General features: G+C 44.7%; 1 protein-coding gene and 1 long non-coding RNA gene across 3 annotated transcripts in view; one reads left to right on the top strand and one right to left on the bottom strand.

Annotated features, from left to right (window-relative positions):
- LOC148023477 (triacylglycerol lipase 1-like) overlaps positions 1 to 16465 on the top strand; it is a 49029-nt gene extending 32564 nt beyond the window's left edge. Inside the window, exons 8-9 of one of the 2 annotated variants that reach the window (XM_087696464.1) lie at positions 15850 to 15945; positions 16081 to 16465. In XM_087696464.1, the coding sequence (XP_087552590.1) occupies positions 15850 to 15945; positions 16081 to 16388 (404 nt within the window). In that variant the 3' untranslated portion in view covers positions 16389 to 16465. The remainder of the gene's footprint in view (positions 1 to 15849; positions 15946 to 16080) is intronic. The other variant, XM_087696465.1, reaches the window with a different exon arrangement.
- LOC148023476 (uncharacterized) overlaps positions 1 to 17674 on the bottom strand; it is a 46376-nt gene extending 28702 nt beyond the window's left edge. The window contains exons 1-2 of the long non-coding RNA XR_015693652.1: positions 16903 to 17674; positions 16674 to 16816 (exon numbers count right to left, since the gene is read on the bottom strand). This is a non-coding gene — a long non-coding RNA (uncharacterized LOC148023476). The remainder of the gene's footprint in view (positions 1 to 16673; positions 16817 to 16902) is intronic.
- Between the last annotated feature and the right edge of the window lie 1133 nt (positions 17675 to 18807).

The following is an 18807-nucleotide window of genomic DNA, read 5'->3' as shown; positions in this document are numbered from 1 at the left end:
ATTTTTTGTGTTTCACTCTCTTTCTCTCTCTGTTCACTCTTTGTCTTGGTCATTCGCTTCTGCACTACTTCACTCTAACAATAGGATCGTCATGGATAGACTCTAATACCAAATGTAAATAACCTACCTCCTAGTGCACAACACAACATAGTTAGGGTTGTGTAAGATATACAACAGACGTTGTGGCGGTGTTGTTTCTAGCTAGACGGCAAAGCCGAGCCTATTTAGCGTTCTGTTAGTTATAAATATAAAAGAGAGTACTCTTCTCACCTGAATTTCAAGGTGGTATATTGCATGGCTCAGTTCCATCACCTTGTAGTATACACTTGTTTATTGGTGTCTTTGGTGAGTGAGCATTGTTTTTTGCCTTCATGTCTTCTACTCTAGTGCAAACATGCTGTAGTTTTTCTTGGGGAGAAGTTTCCTATCATCACTAATCTCCCACTCATACAAGGAAAAGTGGCCTAAGTGCGGGGCTGGGCAGGTCCAAATTGCAGCCTGGCACCTTGTAGTATACACTTGTTTATTGGTGTCTTTGGTGAGTGAGCATTGTTTTTTGCCTTCATGTCTTCTACTCTGGTGCAAACATGCTGTAGTTTTGCTTGGGGAGAAGTCTCCTATCATCACTAATCTCCCACTCATACAAGGAAAAGTGGCCTAAGTGCAGGGCTGGGCAGGTCCAAATTGCAGCCTGGCTAACTGGTTCTATCCTGCCTAACTGGTTACCTCATGCACTAACAACTGATGTCTTGCCAGCTTGTGTGACTGCCTACCATTTGACTACCATGTGGCTGCCCTTTGTAGCTGCCATTTGGTGCCTATCACCTCTGATTCCTCATCGACAAATGCATTGCACTGTTTTTATGCAAGCCAAATAGGTAAGAAGTTGCAAGCCTATCGCTACATGTTCTAAGCTCACCGTTACATTGCATGATGTAGGTGTCAGAAGTGGATGCAATGATGGAAGGGTATGGAAAATTGTTGTAATAGACTGTTGTACACAAGAGACAAAGAAAAGAGAAAGAGAAACATTGCAAGAGAAAACAATGCTGAAAAACACAATACAGATGAGAACTCAGATGTATGATCGGGAAATGGAATCCATATATCCAACACGAGACAGTCGCATACAGCAATGAGTCACTGGCTGTGTGGACACCGGTGCCGGTGCACTGGCTGTGTGGACACCGGTGCCGGTGCACTGGCTGTGTGGACACCGGCACCGGCACCTCTCTCTAGCAGGAGATCCACGCATGTGATGGTGACTGAGTGACTGAGGAGGAGGAGCCTGAATAAATAGGACAAAAATATGTCCTCAATATAATCAGGTCGGCCAACGATAAATGCTAAATGTGACCAAAATAACGACCATTAAAAATGCCTCAAATAATCTAACTAATGCCCATCCCTAAAGCATGCACAAACTCACACATGAGCTAACATATCTGCTAACACCCTCTCTCAAAACATGGGTGATCTGATACAATATAATCGTACAATGATAATGAATCATAAACCATACAACATAGAATCACCAAGTAGAACCATGGATACCCAAGCAATGGGTGCACAACTCACCACCAAGGTGCCTCAGAGAAAACCGGATATCGATATCAATCGTACTAGCACCTGAAAATAGAGAAGATCATAGCATATCTCTAAGTTTGTCACAATGTCTCGCAATAGCATACATGAACATGCTGTCAAAAATGCCTCTAGAACATACGTGACCATGGATTCCTCGCCTTCGGCCAAACTGCCAAAGCGTCTCTTCATGTGAGCTCAAACTAGGAGCTAATCCCGCTCTGTGTCAAATAAACAACTTATCATGAACCTAGATGTCAATCCCATGTCGAGGATTTGAATTTGTCAAATTTTGGTCAGTGCATCAGGAAAACCCCTCTCTAGAATCTGTGTACCTGTATACCTATATAGATGAGGCTCACCTACTCCATCATACCACCCTCTCACACTCCCTCTCGGACACTGGAGAGGTGTGAGGGATGGCCCCATCACTTGTACTAGTAGCCTAGAAGGAAGGCCCTTGCAGCCATCGCCAAGATCACATGCATGAAGCCTAAACATGGACCTGAAGAAGAGGAAGACTTACTGAGAGAGTCATCACCATCTGCACTTGCTCCTGCAAAGTTGTTAATGTCTTGTAGTCCTTCTAGAGATGTCCCTTCTTGCCGTAATAATATGATTGAGACGTTTTCTTTGGCCATATGGCACCCCTATCTAAAACTGGAACCTCTGAAGTACCAAGAGATAGCATCCTCACAGAAACATGAAGTTGAACACAACAAGCATAGAAACAGGAAACGGCCGGAATGGCCCCTCGGCACGTGGAATCACCGTCTCCGGCACGAAGCCGTCATGGGATGCATTGCGAATTGGTGGAACGTTCCTTATCTGAAATAGAACAAGGAACCCACTTACCTTCGGCCAGCCGTTGCTCCCGCCCGATCGTCTGCAACTGCGTGTTTCGCCCGCTTCTCTCCTACCTTCTGTTCCCGCCGCCCGAGATTATCTGCCCGTTCTGTCAGAGTGCAGCGGTGCGGAAGCGTAGGACTGAGAGAGAGAGAACGCAGAGAGATAAGGGAGAGAAAGAGACAGTGGACGATGAAGATCTGCTGTATAAAGAATGCTGAATACAAAGATATACACGGGCACAGTGCGCTGGACTGCGTGTCTCCACCTCGACGATGCAACCTGCTGTCCACCTCGAAGTCTGCTGCAGTCTGCACTGTCTGCTGTCTGAAATCTGTGAACAGAGACAGAGACTGCGCGTCACCGGTCTGTAATCTGCGTCAGAGAAGAGTGCGAGAGGTGTCCGAGACTGCTGGAGACGTCGTGTATAAATAGCCGAGAAAACTGCCAAAAATAGGACAGGTCGGCTACATAAATGCAGCCGACTGGGCTGCAGGCAGTCGGACTGCCACGTGGCAGTCCGACTGCACAGTCCGACTGTGCAGCCCAGCTTGCCTGCCTGGCAATGATCTCTAACACCCCCTCTCAGAGCCTGGGCAGGGCAGAAGCTTGAGGGATCTGGAATGTCTCCGAAGTAGAGCCTGAGGAAGCGCCTTCGTAAACAAGTCCGCAAGATTATCCTCCGTCTTGCAATACTCCACAGTGATGGTCTCATCCAGAAGCTTTTCTCGCATGAAGTGGTACTGGATCTCAATGTGCTTCGTCCGGGTATGAAAAACAGGGTTCCTTGCCAAGGCAATGCAACTTTCATTGTCACATCGCAGCAATGTAGGACGAGTCTGGGGGCACCCAAGCTCCTCCAATAATCTCCGAAGCCACGCAACCTCGCATGTGGTGGAAGACGCGGCCCGATACTCCGCCTCAGTAGACGAAAGGGCTACCGTGGGCTGCTTCTTGCTACTCCATGAAATAACACCTGCACCCAAAGTAAAGCAGTAACCTGTAGTAGACCGCCTGTGGTCCACGTCACCGGCCCAATCCGAGTCGCTCCAACCTGCAAGTACAAGATTTGACCCATCTTTCCCTGCGGGGTAATGAATCCCCAAATCAGACGTCCCCCTTGGATACCGAAGTATCCTCTGAGCAGCCTGCCAATGCACCGTCTGAGGTTCACTCATGAACCCTGCCAAAAGCCCAACAGCAAAACATAGATCAACCCTGGTGTTGAGAAGCCAAATCAAAGACCCAATCAACTGTCGATAGCGGGACGCATCCGCCAAAGGAGAAGCTGAATGGGAAGTGGCCTTCCAGTTCGGATCCATACGAGTAGAGAGGGCCCGACAGTCTTCCATCTCAAAAGACATCAAGAGCTCTTGTACATATCTCTGTTGGGAGAGAAAGATCCCCCTCTGAGACTGATAAATCTCATGGCCCAAAAAGAAATGGAGTAGACCCAAATCCGTCATCTCGAACGTCCGATGTAAAGCTGACTTTGTCTCCTGGACCTGCTGTGCATCATCACCTGTGACAATCAAATCATCAACATATAAGACAAACAGCACACAACCATCCTCGGAAGTGTGTACATACAGCTGCGGATCGGCCTTGGACCGCCGATATCCCAACTCAGACTGGAGGAACGAATCAATCTTCTCGTTCCAAGCTCGCGGGGCCTGCTTGAGGCCATACAAGGCCTTCTTCAACCTGTAGACTTTCCCATCTGAAGAACCAAAGCCAGGAGGTTGCTCAACGTAGATCTCCTCCTTCAAATCACCATTCAGGAAGGCCGACTTCACATCCAACTGATAAACAGGCCATCTCCTATGGCCAGCCAAAGCAAGAACAGCTCTAATGGTTGCCATGCGAGCTGTGGGGGCAAAAGTGTCATGACAGTCAATCCCTGGGCGCTGTGCAAAACCTTTAGCAACAAGGCGAGCCTTGTGCTTATCCAAAGTACCATCACTGAGATATTTGGTCTTGAAGACCCACTTGACTCCAATCACCTTCTTCTTCGGGGGGCGTGGCACAAGTGACCAAGTGCCATTCCTCTCAATAGCCTCCAACTCAGCTTCCATAGCTTTCTTCCATGGGGCGGATTGTAAAGCCTCCTTCACGGAGGTGGGCTCTCGATCCTGCATAACACGGGACATCAAACAATAGTTGGAGCAAACAAGCTCCGAAGAATGCGCCTGGTGCCTCCGTGACCGCCGCGGACCATCCTGCGGTCCCCACTCCTCAGGAACCCCCTCGATCCCTGAATCACGGAGTGTGTCACGGGCCCAGCGAAGAGGAGGCCGAACCTCCCCTCGTCGTTCTCCATCAGTAGAAGACTCTGGAATCTCCACCGGTGGTAACCCCTCAGAGGTGTCCGGTGGAACAGTAGACTCTATGTCAGAAACAGAATCATAATCAAAAGGCACGGGCTCCAGTGGAACTGTAGAAGGAGCCCAACTCTCCCCTGGATCTCCAAGAACGGGATGCTCCTCACCCGTGGAAGTAGCTGGAACCTCCACAAACCGCACATCACGGCTAGTGTACACATCCCGCTTGACGGGATCATACAATCGGTAGCCTTGGGACTGGGAGCTGTAGCCAACAAATACCTGTTTTCGAGAAGCCGCTTCAAATTTATCACGGTGAGCCTTGGGAATGTGAACATAGGCATCACACCCAAAGACTCGAAAGTAAGAAACATCTGGCTTCGTCCCAAAATAAGCCTCAAATGGAGTCATCCCTTCCACGGCCGAAGTAGGGGATCGATTAAGGATGTGGATTGCAGTAGCCATAGCCTCGGCCCACAAAACCTGAGGGGTCTGTCGGTGCTCCATCATGGTGCGCGCCATCTCAATCACACTGCGGTTCTTCCGTTCAAGAATACAATTTTCTTGAGGAGTATTGGTATTGACAAACTCCTGGTGAATTCCTCTATCTGCACAAAACCGAGCAAACTCATTAGACACAAATTCACCTCCCTTGTCGGATCGCAAGGTCTTCAACTTCCGGCCTGATCGGTTCTCCTCAAAGAGAAGCCAATCCTTGAAGTGCGAGAAAGCTTCTGACTTTAGTGCCAAAAAGTAGACCCATGTCATCCTGCTATAATCATCCACGATCAGCATGAAGTACGAGCTCCCACGCAGGGACTCATTCCTCATAGGGCCACAAAGATCCGTAGATACTAGCTCCATCGGTGAAGTAGACCGCCGCAAAGCTGTGTGGGGAATGGCATCCCTATGCTGCTTCCCTCGTATGCAGGAGACACATGGCTGCTGGCTCACCACTATATCCGGCAACCCTCGAACAAGCTGTCCACGTGACGCCCTCCGAAGATAGTCATAGTTCAGGTGACCAAACCGAGCATGCCATAACTCAGACTGTGACTGTGAGGTAAGAAGAAGAGTAGAGAGGGCAGTGGAAGACTTCAGTTTGTAAATGCCGTTCTCCTCATATCCAGATGAGAGAACCTTCCTCGATCCACGATCAAGGACTCGCACCGTAGAACTGTCAAACTCCACCAAAAGACCAAGGGAGGAAATCTTATGAACTGAAAGGAGATGGTACCCTAATCCTGGTACATGCAAAACCTCTGAGGTATGGGTACCACCTCGTCCATCCGGAATAAGCTGCATCTTACCCCGACCTGCAATAGAAACAAAAGAGCTGTCTCCAATGAGAATCTGCCCACGCGAGGGTCGTAGCTGGGCAACACCATCTGAGAAAGGAGTCATGTGCCGTGAGGCACCACTATCAACAATCCACTCTCGAGCCTGGGGAGCCGTCATCGCAGCATCAGAAGCATTCGGTGAAGCGTCCTCAATGACAGCTAGATGAAGAAATGCAGCTGATGAGGGTGCAGCCACCGCTCCAGAATCCTTGGTTTCCTTCTTCTTGGTGTCCTTCGTGTCTTTGTCAGGGCAATCCTTCTTCCAATGGCCAGTCTTTCCACAAATATGGCATGTGGAGTCTTTGTCCTTGTCCTTGTCCTTGTCCTTGTCCTTCTTGGACTTGTTATCCCCCTTCTTCTTCTTTTGGTCCTTCCCCTTCTTTTGAGAGGCTTGACCTGTCATCGCCTCCATCTTGAAAGCATTCTGTCCCTTTAACTGTTCCTCTTAGTCCAAGACCATAGGAACCAACTCTTCCCACCGAAGAGTAGACTCTCGCCCAGAAGCAATGAGGGCAGAGTAAAATGTACCGAATCGTGGCGGTAACTGGGACAGTAGTGTGATTGCCATGTCTTCGGAGGAAATCGGCTTCCCCGCATTCTGAACCTGCATCTGTAGCTGCCTTAGCTTGTTAATGTGCTCCCGTAGCGAAGAAGACTTATTTACGGACAAGGTCCGCATCTGAACCTCCAAAGAAACCCTCTTCATCAGGGTCATCCGATTGTCCAGCCATATCTCACGAGCCACCGTCAAGTGCTCGATGTGAGCGATCACGGCTGTAGTGCAAGATAGAAAGAGAAAGGATCGAATCCTGGCATTCAGTTTGTCCCAATGAGACTGGGCCCTAGCCAACTCCGCACGAGCATCGGAAGAGAGTTTGGACTCATCTCTTACTAAGGGCCGGTCAATCTCCTCCTGTACCAACTCCGCCAAATCATAGGACTCAAGGATGGCCAACATCATGACGCGCCAAATGCGGTAGTTGTCGCCGTCAAGCTTCTGATCTGTAGGAAGAGCCGATAAGACAGGCACCTTCCGGTCCATAATCGCCTGGAACTCCAAGTCCATCTCTGTAGACATCTTCACCTGCAATGCCTTCTCAAACGCAAAAGCAGCCCCCTCTAACTGGGAAAACTCAGCCTGCTAAGGCTCTTCCGCGTCCTGGAGCTTCTTCACCCGCCGGAGGCGATGAAAAAGCAAAACCTGCACTTGTAGGCTGAAAACTCAAACTTCCTCTACGTCAAACAGCAGTAAACAGCAGCAAATCCACCACCTGTACTCCTTTCCTGTGCGCCCACACTCATTTCAGCCTTGTTCCAAGGCGCAGCCCTCCTGTCTGCCCTTAAACGCAAAAAACGCAAATTTGTGTCGCGATGGAAACTCCTCTTCAGGTTGATTCTGTGCTCAATCAGCCCTCAAACACTGCTCTGATACCATGTCAGAGTGCAGCAGTGCGGAAGCGTAGGACTGAGAGAGAGAGAACGCAGAGAGAGAAGGGAGAGAAAGAGACAGTGGACGATGAAGATCTGCTGTATAAAGAATGCTGAATACAAAGATATACACGGGCGCAGTGCGCTGGACTGCGTGTCTCCACCTCGACGATGCAACCTGCTGTCCATCTCGAAGTCTGCTGCAGTCTGCACTGTCTGCTGTCTGAAATCTGTGAACAGAGACAGAGACTGAGCGTCACCGGTCTGTAATCTGCGTCAGAGAAGAGTGCGAGAGGTGTCCGAGACTGCTGGAGACGTCGGGTATAAATAGCCGAGAAAACTGCCAAAAATAGGACAGGTCGGCTGCATTAAATGCAGCCGACTGGGCTGCAGGCAGTTGGACTGCCATGTGGCAGTCCGACTGCACAGTCCGACTGTGCAGCCCAGCTTGCCTGCCTGGCAATGATCTCTAACACGTTCCCGCCCCCGTGACCAGTCCGCACAGCGCCCCAACGCCCATTCCCTGTTGCCCCGTCAGTGGCCAGCCACCAGTCCCCCGGTCTCCTCCCACCTCCAACCTCTCTTCTTTCTTCTTCCTTATCTTCCTTCTCTTTCTTCTCCCTTCTCCCTTCTCTTCATTCTTCTTCCTTGGATCTTCTCCCTTCTCTTCCTTCTTCTCCTTTACTCTTGAGTCTTCCTCTTCTCTTCTTCTTCTCCCTTCTCTCTCAACTCTTGACTCTTGAAGCTTCTCCCTTCTCTCAAGACTCGAGTTCTCACTTGCTCTCGAGCCATTTTTATTTCAATTTTCAGCTTGAAATGGCTTCATCTTCTTGCCCCGCTCGTCGGGCTGGTGGTCGAGGAAGAAGGTCCGACGATTGGTCATGGTGGGAAGAAGTAAATGCTAACAGCCCATTGAGTGATGGAGGATCTCAACCATGGACTTGCAAGCTTTGCCCATACAAGTGAACTAGTGGAGCAAACAAGGTAATCCATTGAGCCGAGCATTTGTATTTTGAATTTTAATTGATTTTAATTTTTCAAAGTTACTTAAATATTAAAATATGGAATACCAATTGCCACTTGTTCCATATTTATGCATAATCAAGTCCAAGCTCATCTCCTACATGAGCCAAATTCAAAGGTACAATTTTGTCTGAATGTGACCTTGGAGAAGCAAAGGGAGCTTCGTGACCGTGTAGCAGGTCAACAAGCTTATCTTGCATCTAGACCACGACGTATTGCAGTTGACCTTACAACTTTTGTGACACCATCCCCATCAGATGTATTTGGAGCAGGGTCAATATCAGGAAGTCCTACCTCCATATCTACTGCAGGCATTGCATCGCCATGGCATCCACAACGTCACATGTTGCACGTAGATAGAGCACACTTGATGCTAGTTGGGATCCCAAGAAGAAGGAAGAGGTGGATACATCAGTGGCATGCTTTTTTTATCATGACCACATTCAATTTTGTACAGCCAGGTCTGAGTATTTTAAATTGATGTGCAAGAAGATTGGTGAGTATGGCCCTTTATATGTACCTTCATCATCAGAGACCTTATACACCACTTTGCTCGACAAGGAAAAGCGCCTTGTTAAGCAAGCAGCAGTGACTAGAAAGAGCTTGTGGGCTAAAAATGGAGTTTCCTTGATTGCTAATGATTAGAGTGATACACGCAAGCGATCCATTCATGGTATGGTTACTTATTCTCGTAGGGAAATGTATTTCATATCTTCACATTATGCATCGAGGACAAGAAAGTCAGCAGATGTACTTGCAGTAGAGTGGGTTATATGTATTGAGCTTATTGGCCTAGAGCATGTTGTGGGATTTGTTATAGATGGAGAGCCTGCAAATAGGGCAGCAGGTGCTATTATCCATGGATATTATCCACATATCACAGTTTCATATTGTATGGCTCATTGCTTGAACAACCTACTAAAGGATATTGGTAACATGTCATGGATTGCACCTGTCATAGAGCAAGGAGCTTAAATGGTTAGCTTTGTTTTGAATCACCAGTTTCTTCGCCATCACTTCTCTTTGCAATCGAAGAATACACTTTTAAAATACTTTGATACCAAATTTGCCTTTAACTTCTTGATGCTAGGTAGATTAAGAGAATGTAGTGGTGCCTTGAGCCAATTATTTCTTAGTGATGAGTTTACCTCATCAACATTAACAGATACTCCTACAGGTATCTTATACTTGGAGAAAGCAAATAACTCCACTTTTTGGGATGATGTAAAGCGGATAGATGCTATGGTATCACCTATTGTGCATTTATTGAGGGTTATGAATGCTATGCAACCTTACATTAGCAAGGTATATGAGGCTATGGATAGGCTAAATGAAAAGTTGCAAGAGTTGGCACCAAATGATAAGGCGTATGAGGAGATACGCCATTTAGTTGTGATGAGGTGGAACTCCTATAGCTCACCCATACATGCAATTGCATTTGTTGTGGATCCTGAGTTCCAGGGCAAGGTTCAGGAGAATGACACTGAGGTTATGGATGCATGGAGACTTATATTGTCTCGTCTAGTGCCTAATCATGGCACTAGATGAGACTATGCAACCTTACATTAGCAAGGTATATGAGGCTATGGATAGGCTCAATGAAAAGTTGCAAGAGTTGGCACCAAATGATGAGACGTATGAGAAGATACGCCATTTAGTTGTGATGAGGTGAAACTCCTATAGCTCATCCATGCATGCAATTGCATTTGTTGTGGATCCTGAGTTCCAGGGCAAGGTTCAGGAGAATGACACTGAGGTTATGGATGCATGGAGACTTATATTGTCTCGTCTAGTGCCTAATCATGGCACTAGACAAAAGATCAGAGATCAGCTTTCATGTTATAGGACCTTTCAGGGTTCTTTTGGTTGTAGGGATGCACAGGAGGATCGTTGTAAGATTGGGGCAGCTTTGTGGTGGGAGGACTATGGTTCGGATGGTCCTGAATTGCAACAAATAGCCATCCGTATTTTGAGTCAGTTAGTTAGCTCCTCTTGTTTGAAGCAATTGTGGAGTACATACGCTCACATTGCTTCAAAGAAGCGGAACCGTCTTGGTGTGGAGAGGGCAAACGATCTAGTATTTGTTAGTGCTAATTTGAGGATGTTATGTAACAATATGACAACAAAGCCCGATTCATTCACAGAGTGGGAGATGCAACAAGAAGAGGAGACACATGCTGATGTTGAGGGAGATGCGGCAATTCATGGTACACATGATGATGAGGCTGGCACTTCAGGAGTAGCTAGAGCAGTCTCAGATCACGATGATGATCTTTGATTTAGTTTACTTATCATGAGTCTCATGATACATAACATATGTACATTGTATAAGATATTATGATCATTGATGACAGTGTGACACTTGGGCTGTTGTGCCATACTGATATTATATTTGTACTTGAGTCGTGCACTTGCCCTTTGAGCTATTTTGGCATGTTGCATTTTGTTTCAGTCTAGAGATTAAACTTTATATTTGTAGTCTTTTTTGGGCCAATGAGCATGTTCTTTCAAAGATTAGACTTCATATTTGTAATCTTTTAAGTTTTTTGACAATGGGACCATAGACATGTTCTTTCAACTTACACTTTAAAGTTTAGTTCATTGTTCATTGTTTTATCATTTATGGCATATGTATTATGCATTTTATTATTTATAATTGAATAACTTACCTCTTGAGCCTTGTAAGTTGCAATTTAATTTCTAATGAGTAGTTTTAGAATGATGCACGATATCTTAAAGTTAAAACTTAAAATGATTTGTCCTTGTGGATTATATACCTTGGTTTTAACACTCCAAAGTCCACATGGATTATGAGTGAAATATTAAATTTTTTCATGAATTTTAATTTTTTAAATGCCGTTCCCATTCCCACGTCCCCGTTACCTAGGTTTGGCGTCCCCGTCACCGTCCCCATCCCCATTCCCCATTCCTGTTACCCATTTCAAGTTTCTATGATAGCAAGTCTCCAACATAACACTTGGTAGATGAAGAAATAATGTCGGTATGTTGACCATCAAGAAGAGATGCCAAGATAGCCATGAAGAGGGAGATACAAAGAAGATGAAGAAAGAGAAGGGATCTTAAGGGAGAAAAGTATGCCAAAAAATACAAACTCACAAGATTTGCACAAGTTCCAAGCAATAAAGAAAGCAGATAGAGAAAAGATCAATAGTAACCAAAGTGTAGTGACAAGAACACAACAACCGGATGCATATGAACCATAGAGACAGGGAATAGCCGTTCTGGCACATAGGAACGGATTAACACGTTCCGAGAGATCCGAGCCCAAGAAACGTTGGCAAAACGTTCCAGCACGTTCCATGTCCCATTCCCTCTCATTTCGGGCCGTTCTAGAGCCATTCCCTATTTGGAACAGCTGTTCCAGCAATGGACTTTTTTTAAAAAAAATCGTTTGCTCGCACTCGTTTAGGGTCGCGATTCGCTAGTGGCCCAACGACTCCCACCGCTCCTATCTCTCTCGCTCGCCTCGCCTCTCTTGCCTGTCTCGCTTGCCTCACCTGCTACTCTCATCTGCCCCGCCTGCCTCGCCTACTGCTCCCGCCTGCCCCGCCCGCTTGCTCCTGCCTGCCTAGCCCGACTCCCGCCCGTAATCAGCTGAGGAATCTTGTATAAAGCACCAACCAAAGTGTTTATCTACTTAATATTGATTTTTTGTTCAGTAGGACCATTATCTCCCCCAAATTTGAGGCATTTTGAATCAGTTGTTGGCAATTGTCCCAAAATTTGGGGCTTTCTCAAGTTGGGGCCCAAATTCGACTGCAATGTCCCCAAATTTGGGGGATTGGGATCCATCATCCCAGGATCTAAAAGAGCCCCCAAATTTGGGGTATTTTGAATCAATCATTGCCCCAAATTTGGGAGCTGAAAATGTGCCAAATTTTGGGACATTTTCAGCAAGGGAATGCAAGCTGGAATGCCCCAAATGTGGAAGCTAAAAATATACCAAATTTTGGGGCATTTTCAGCAAGGGAATGCAAGCTGAAGTAGCACCAAAGTTCCGGCATTTTTAGCAAACATTTAACACATGCATGTTGAAATTTTGGTTGCAAATTTCTGTAATTTCATTGAACTTTATTGATTATTTGTCACTTTTATATAGATGGCAACATTGACATCTATGGGATCTTCATCATCCTTAGCAGGTACTTCGTCAACAACTTGACGAAGTCGAAGCACTACTTGGCCATGGTGGGATGAGGTAGATGCAAGGGTGCCATTGAGAGGTGGAGGGGCTCACCCTTGGAAATACAAACTTTGCTCTTATGCTTGCACTAGTGTGGCTGATAAAGTGAGATTCCATCTTCTACATGAGGAGGGGAAAGAGGTGTGTTTTTGCACCAATGTATCAATTGAGAAAAGGCAGGAGTTACTTGACCGCATAGCCGCTTCTATGGTAAATTCACATGCCAGGAGGACGCCAAATATAGCAGTGCAGAAGACCACCAGGATTAGTGGCTACGCAACCTTCTCATAGGCCATCAGTGGCAGCAAGTCGTGGTGTTAGACAGAGTTCATTGCACACTTCATGGGAACCAAAGAAAAAGGATGAAACAGATACAACAGTGGCACGCTTTTTTTACCATGGCCATATTGCATTCAAATCAGCCAGGTCACCTTATTTTTTAAGTATAGTAACAAAGATTGCAGAGTATGGACTCACATATAAGCCCCCTTCATCGGAAACTATCAGGATTACATTGCTTCAGAAGGAGAAAGAAGCCATAGAGATTGCAATAGCAAATGTTTGCAATCAATGGGCAAGAAATGGAGTGACATTGATAGCAGATGGATGGAGTGACACACGCCATAGGTCCATACATGGTGTTGTCGCATATTCTCGTGGGGATGTATACTTCATTGGTAGTCATGATGCTTTAGAGACTGTAAAGAGTGCAGATGTATTGGCATCCGAGTGGTGCGAGGCAGTGCAGGCTGTTGGGACAGAAAATGTAGTGCAGTTTGTGGCAAATGGTGAACCTACAAACAGGACAGGAGAAAACATTTTAATGGCAATGTATCCACATATCACCTTTAGTCCATGCATGGCACATTGCTTGAATAACTTGTTGAAGGATATTGGGGACTTGTCATGGATTGCATCTCTTGTTGTGAAAGGCAATAAGATTATCACATTTATATGTAATCATCAATACTTGCATGTTGAGTTTCGCAAGAGGAAGTGACAAAGAACTTCTCAAATACTCAGATACACAATTTACATATAACTTTCTGATGCTTGGTTGATTGCACTATTGCAAAGGTGCAATTAGAGAGCTATTTGCTAGTGATGAGTATGAAAATTGGACTGGGGCTACCACTGCTAGTGCCGTGTTATGTAATGCATATGTCTCTGATAGAGATTTTTGGAATGAGGTGAATCGCACCAACCAAATGGTTGATCCTATTATGCACATGTTGAGGCTTGCAAATGGCATGGATCCATGCATTGGAAAGATCTATGAAGGTATGGATCGCATGATTGACAGGTTGGAGAGGTAGGAACCAAATGCAGACAAGTATGAGCAAATCAAGGAGTTATGCATCAGCAAATGGAATGAGCATGACTCTCCTATGCATGCTGCAGCATATGTGCTTGATCCTAAGTTTCAAGGAAAGATACAAGAAAGAGACCTTGAGGTGGTCAAGGCTTGGAACTGCTTGCAAGGCTTTATCCTAGCTATGAAATGCAACGCAAAATTAAAAATCAGCTCTTTTGTGTATCGACAAACATTAGGGATGTTTGATACAAAGGATGCACTAGAGGACAAGACAAATATTGGGACTGCTTTATGGTGGGAGGACTATGGGGCAGAAGCTCCAAAGTTGCAAAGTTTGGCTATTCGTATTCTTAGCCAAACAATTAGCTCTTCTTGTTTAGAGCAACTATGGAGCTCCAAAACCAGCTTGAAAATACTATCCCCTAGCCTTTCATAGGAGCAAACAACCAAAACACAAGTGTTGATCAGTAAAACACAGGCAGTAGACGCCAAAACGCAGATTTGGAAGGGTCAATAACAAGTCCCCATCTTTGAAACAAGCCCAAAAAGCTGAAACGAAAATGGCAGTCTACAAAACATTTAAGAAATAGGCCGAAAATGATCAAAAGATGGTCACTTAGGCTTAAAATCAATCGCAACAATCAAAACAGGTCCATTCAACAAATGAAAAGTCAAAACTCAAACCTGAAATGGTGTAAAATAGCAACAAGAACAATGAACCTGCAATTCGATACCATGTCAAAAGTGGATGCAATGATGGAAGTGTGTGGAAAACTACTATAATAGACTGTTGTACACAAGAGACAATGAAAAGAGAAATAGAAACACTACAAAAGAAAAGAACACCTAAGAACACAATACAAATGAGAACTCAGATGTATACTCGGAAAATGGAATCCATATATCCAACACAAGATAGTCACATACAACAGTGAGTCACTAGCTGTCTGGGCATTAGCAACAACTCCTCTCTCCAGCAAAATATCCACACATGTGATGGTGACTGAGTGACTAAGGAGAAGGAATGACCAAAATGAAGACCATAAAAAATGCCTAAAATAATCTAAATAATGCCCAGCCCTAAAGCATGCACAAACCCACACATGAGCTAACATATCTGCTAACAGTAGGTGGACATTGTGATGCCATTTTCTATTGTCATGTATGTTTGGGTTGTTCTAACTAGCAACTACTTGTCACTTGCACTACGAACATGTGAAATTGGTGCATTTCATCTAAGCAGCTTCTAGCTAAGCACAGTGTAATTGAGCCCCTTTATATTGTCAAGCTACATTCAATTGTCCAACAAGATGTATGTGTTGGTAGGCTGTTGAGAGTTCTTTAAATCATAAGGTACTGTTTGGGTCCAGCTAAGCATGTTGTAGGTGAACCTTTGAAGCTTTGTCAAGCATAATGCATGTTTTTGTTTTATGCTAACAAGCTAGGAAGGTACTGAAATTGGAGCCAAAACTTTGTCAAGCATAATGCATGTTTTTGTTTTATGCTAACAAGTAGGAAGGTACTGAAATTGGAGCCAAAACTTTTGGCCATCAATTTAACGAACAATGTCAATTTCTACTTGCTTTTCAATCATGAAATTTGATTCACATCACAATGGAAGTCACTTATGGATCGGAAATGATTGAACCTTCCAACATGCATCCATATTTTTGCATGTATACTTGTCAAACATTAGGGATCTTGCCTCTACTTGAATTATTTAACTTCTAGAAACTCACTGTAGGCTAACAAGATAATGTGTGGTTAATGAAACTGTGGATGTGGCAGGCCCTAATTGCTGCATGGACAAGTCTCTGATTCCATACTATGGTAAATTTGAACTCCAAGCAACATCGATGAAGAACTTGGCGCAAATGGCCCAATGTATGCTTGAATATGGCCTTGTTGCTTGAGCTGTTGCATTTCGTTTTAACTGCTAGTTTCTGATTGGGTTTGTCCCGCAGCTAAACAATTGACACAGTATTATCTTTGAAATAGTCTTCTCTTCTTCCTTGACAGTTGTACGAACAGGCAAGTTTGAGATGTACGACTATGGATGGGTTCGCAATTTGGCACATTATGGTGACTTCTTCCCACCAATGTACAACCTCCGAGCCATCCCCCAAGCCTTGCCACTGCTACTTGCATACGGAGGAGAAGATCAACTGGCAGATCAGGAAGACATTCAAGAGCTCCTTCAACAACAACTCCTTCCACCCACCACCCAGCTCTTGTTCATACCCCAATTTGCCCATGTTGACTTTGTCTTGGGGGGTCTCTCTGCCAAAACACTAGTCTACGACAAGTTGATCCTCTTCTTTCAATGAGCTCTCTCTCTCTCTCTCTACATACCATTATCGTTTGCCGTAAATTACATGATTATTCTGTTTCTTGAACGTCAAAAGTTTCCGTTGTTTTGACTAAAAACAGAGGACTTGCTATTGTGGTTATGTGATCGGTAAATTTTTCCTTAGCCAAAAGAACCCCAAAAGGTAAACACAACCAAGCAATATTTGCAAGAATTTGCACACCTTTTCCAGAAAATTCTCTCTCACTTTACTGCTTTCCACTCAACACTAGTAAAATCCAAATGCCATAAGGTCAAAGCTTACCAAAAAGCCTAACTCCCGCTGAAGCAACTCCCTCAGCACACTGCTGCATGTATCACAGACCCGTCACCCCATGTCCTGAATATGTAAGCCAGTAAATGCCTATCCAAGTACCTAGAACCTTGTCGCAAAATGTATGACTGAAGCTGCAAGGCAGTCAGTCAACCGAAACCTTGTAACAGAAGAGACACATTCCATCAAGCAAGCGCCTCTCGAGTCTCAGATAGTTTACCTGCACAACTAGCAGAACACATCTCTAAATGAGAGTTTGAAGCATGAAAGAGGATAGGCGAAGAAGACCAAGCTTCTGTAAATCGAGCCTTCCCCTTTGAAGAAGCTTTACGAATTGACCCAGAGCTCTGCCATTCTTTACTTCTTTGTGGCCTTTGACGTAAAACCTTGTCCAACTAGCACTCGATCCAGGAAAAGGGCCAGTCTACGTTTTATTTTTGAAAGGGAAGTAGCAATTCCAAACCATACCTCCGACTTGGGACACGAAGAGATGTCTGTCTCATTATGCCGCTCAGCAATTTGTGGATGCTGAAGTGGCTTACGGGACTTTCCCACGGTCCCTTTTCCCAACAGCCTGACACAGAGTAAGGGCTCGGCTCCAGCTAAAGGCTCAGGGCATACTTAAACGGATAACTCGGGCAGGCAATGGTAGGTAGTCGCAGAAAGAGGAGAATGCGGGTGTTGATCAGGAGCAAAATCCCGACATCAGGAAGTGCTCTCAATTGGTTAGGTTCTGTAGGGAAGAATGACTGCATTGGAGGCTTCGTCTTCTCAATGGCTGATGCGGATACATAGCCTACAGGACAACTTTACTCGATATACAATATAATGAGCATCTAGAACAGGATCTGGCCATGACCTGTGTGGAGCAAAATGCAATGTGCATTGTTTAAACTCACACATCCGTAGGTAAGGGGAACGCTTTAGTGACAACTATTAGCCCCCTGTCGCATTCTCATATCCCATATAATTTCACCATCATAACTATGGCACCATGCTCATTCGCTTGGAGCAAGGCCAAAGTCGACTTTTTAGATGGCAATTTTTTGCTATGCCGATTTGTGGGGCTTGCAAAACTAATCCTTTGGTGAAAATATTGCCCAAAGTTTTGTGACAGGGAGGAGAGGGAGAGGACATATGTGACACCAAGATACCTTGAGAAAGGGTTGGATCGAACCAATCAGAATTTAGATAACAAGACCAAATGCGTCACAAAATGGACTGTTGAATCAAACATGATAGGGGGTTTGATGTTATAGTGTCAGGGGCTGTCATTCAATCAACCCCCTTGCCCTATTTCCTCAACCCACATTCGACCTAGTATGCTATGAGCCCCTTGGCAGTACCACTGTTTCTAGCTTCTCTTAACCTAAGCAATTTGTTATGGCATTCAAGAAAGCGCTTGATCTAAACACGCCTCTATGAGAAATTTTACAACCACTTTTGGAAAAACACTAATTTTTCATACTTGTACGATAAGTTTTACAACCACTTTTGGAAAAACATGAATACTTCACATCAAGTTACCTCTCCAAAACACAAAAGACAAGTTCATCATATGATGAGTATGGTCCTACTCTTATTTAAATACAAAGATATTTAAGTAACGTAAATGTAACTATGCAAAATAGATGATATCTATTAACTATAAGATTAAATGAGGTGATACAAATAAAGGTCAAAGTAGTTCAATTACATTTACTAGCAGGCTTGGCTAGCATTGTTGGTGGCTAGGCCCACTAACTACGCTTCACATAGTTGGCATCATTGCAAAGCTTGCAAGGCTATGCCTTGCTAGCTTTACAAAATTTGAGGAAAGGGAAGCAACTATCTATTTCAGCTTTGCAAAATTTGAGGAAAGGGAAGCAACTATCTATTTCACGGTTGCTTCCATTTGCCCAAAAGAATAAAACAAAAAGTGTATTTTGTACACAATAAATATAACTATGCAACATAGATAGATAGATAGATAGGTCGATATATATATATATATATATATATATATATATATATATATATATATATATATATATATATATATATATATATATAATTCAATGACATTTACTAGTTGTCCTTGCTAGCATTGTTAGCTAGGCCCACTAATTGCAATTCACAGAGTTGG

This window comes from Lygodium microphyllum, chromosome 16 (genome assembly GCF_053477565.2).
Source record: "Lygodium microphyllum isolate KBCC chromosome 16, Lygodium_microphyllum_v1.1.10, whole genome shotgun sequence".
Taxonomy (NCBI): Eukaryota; Viridiplantae; Streptophyta; class Polypodiopsida; order Schizaeales; family Lygodiaceae; genus Lygodium; species Lygodium microphyllum.
This window is presented reverse-complemented; position numbering and strand designations above follow the sequence as displayed.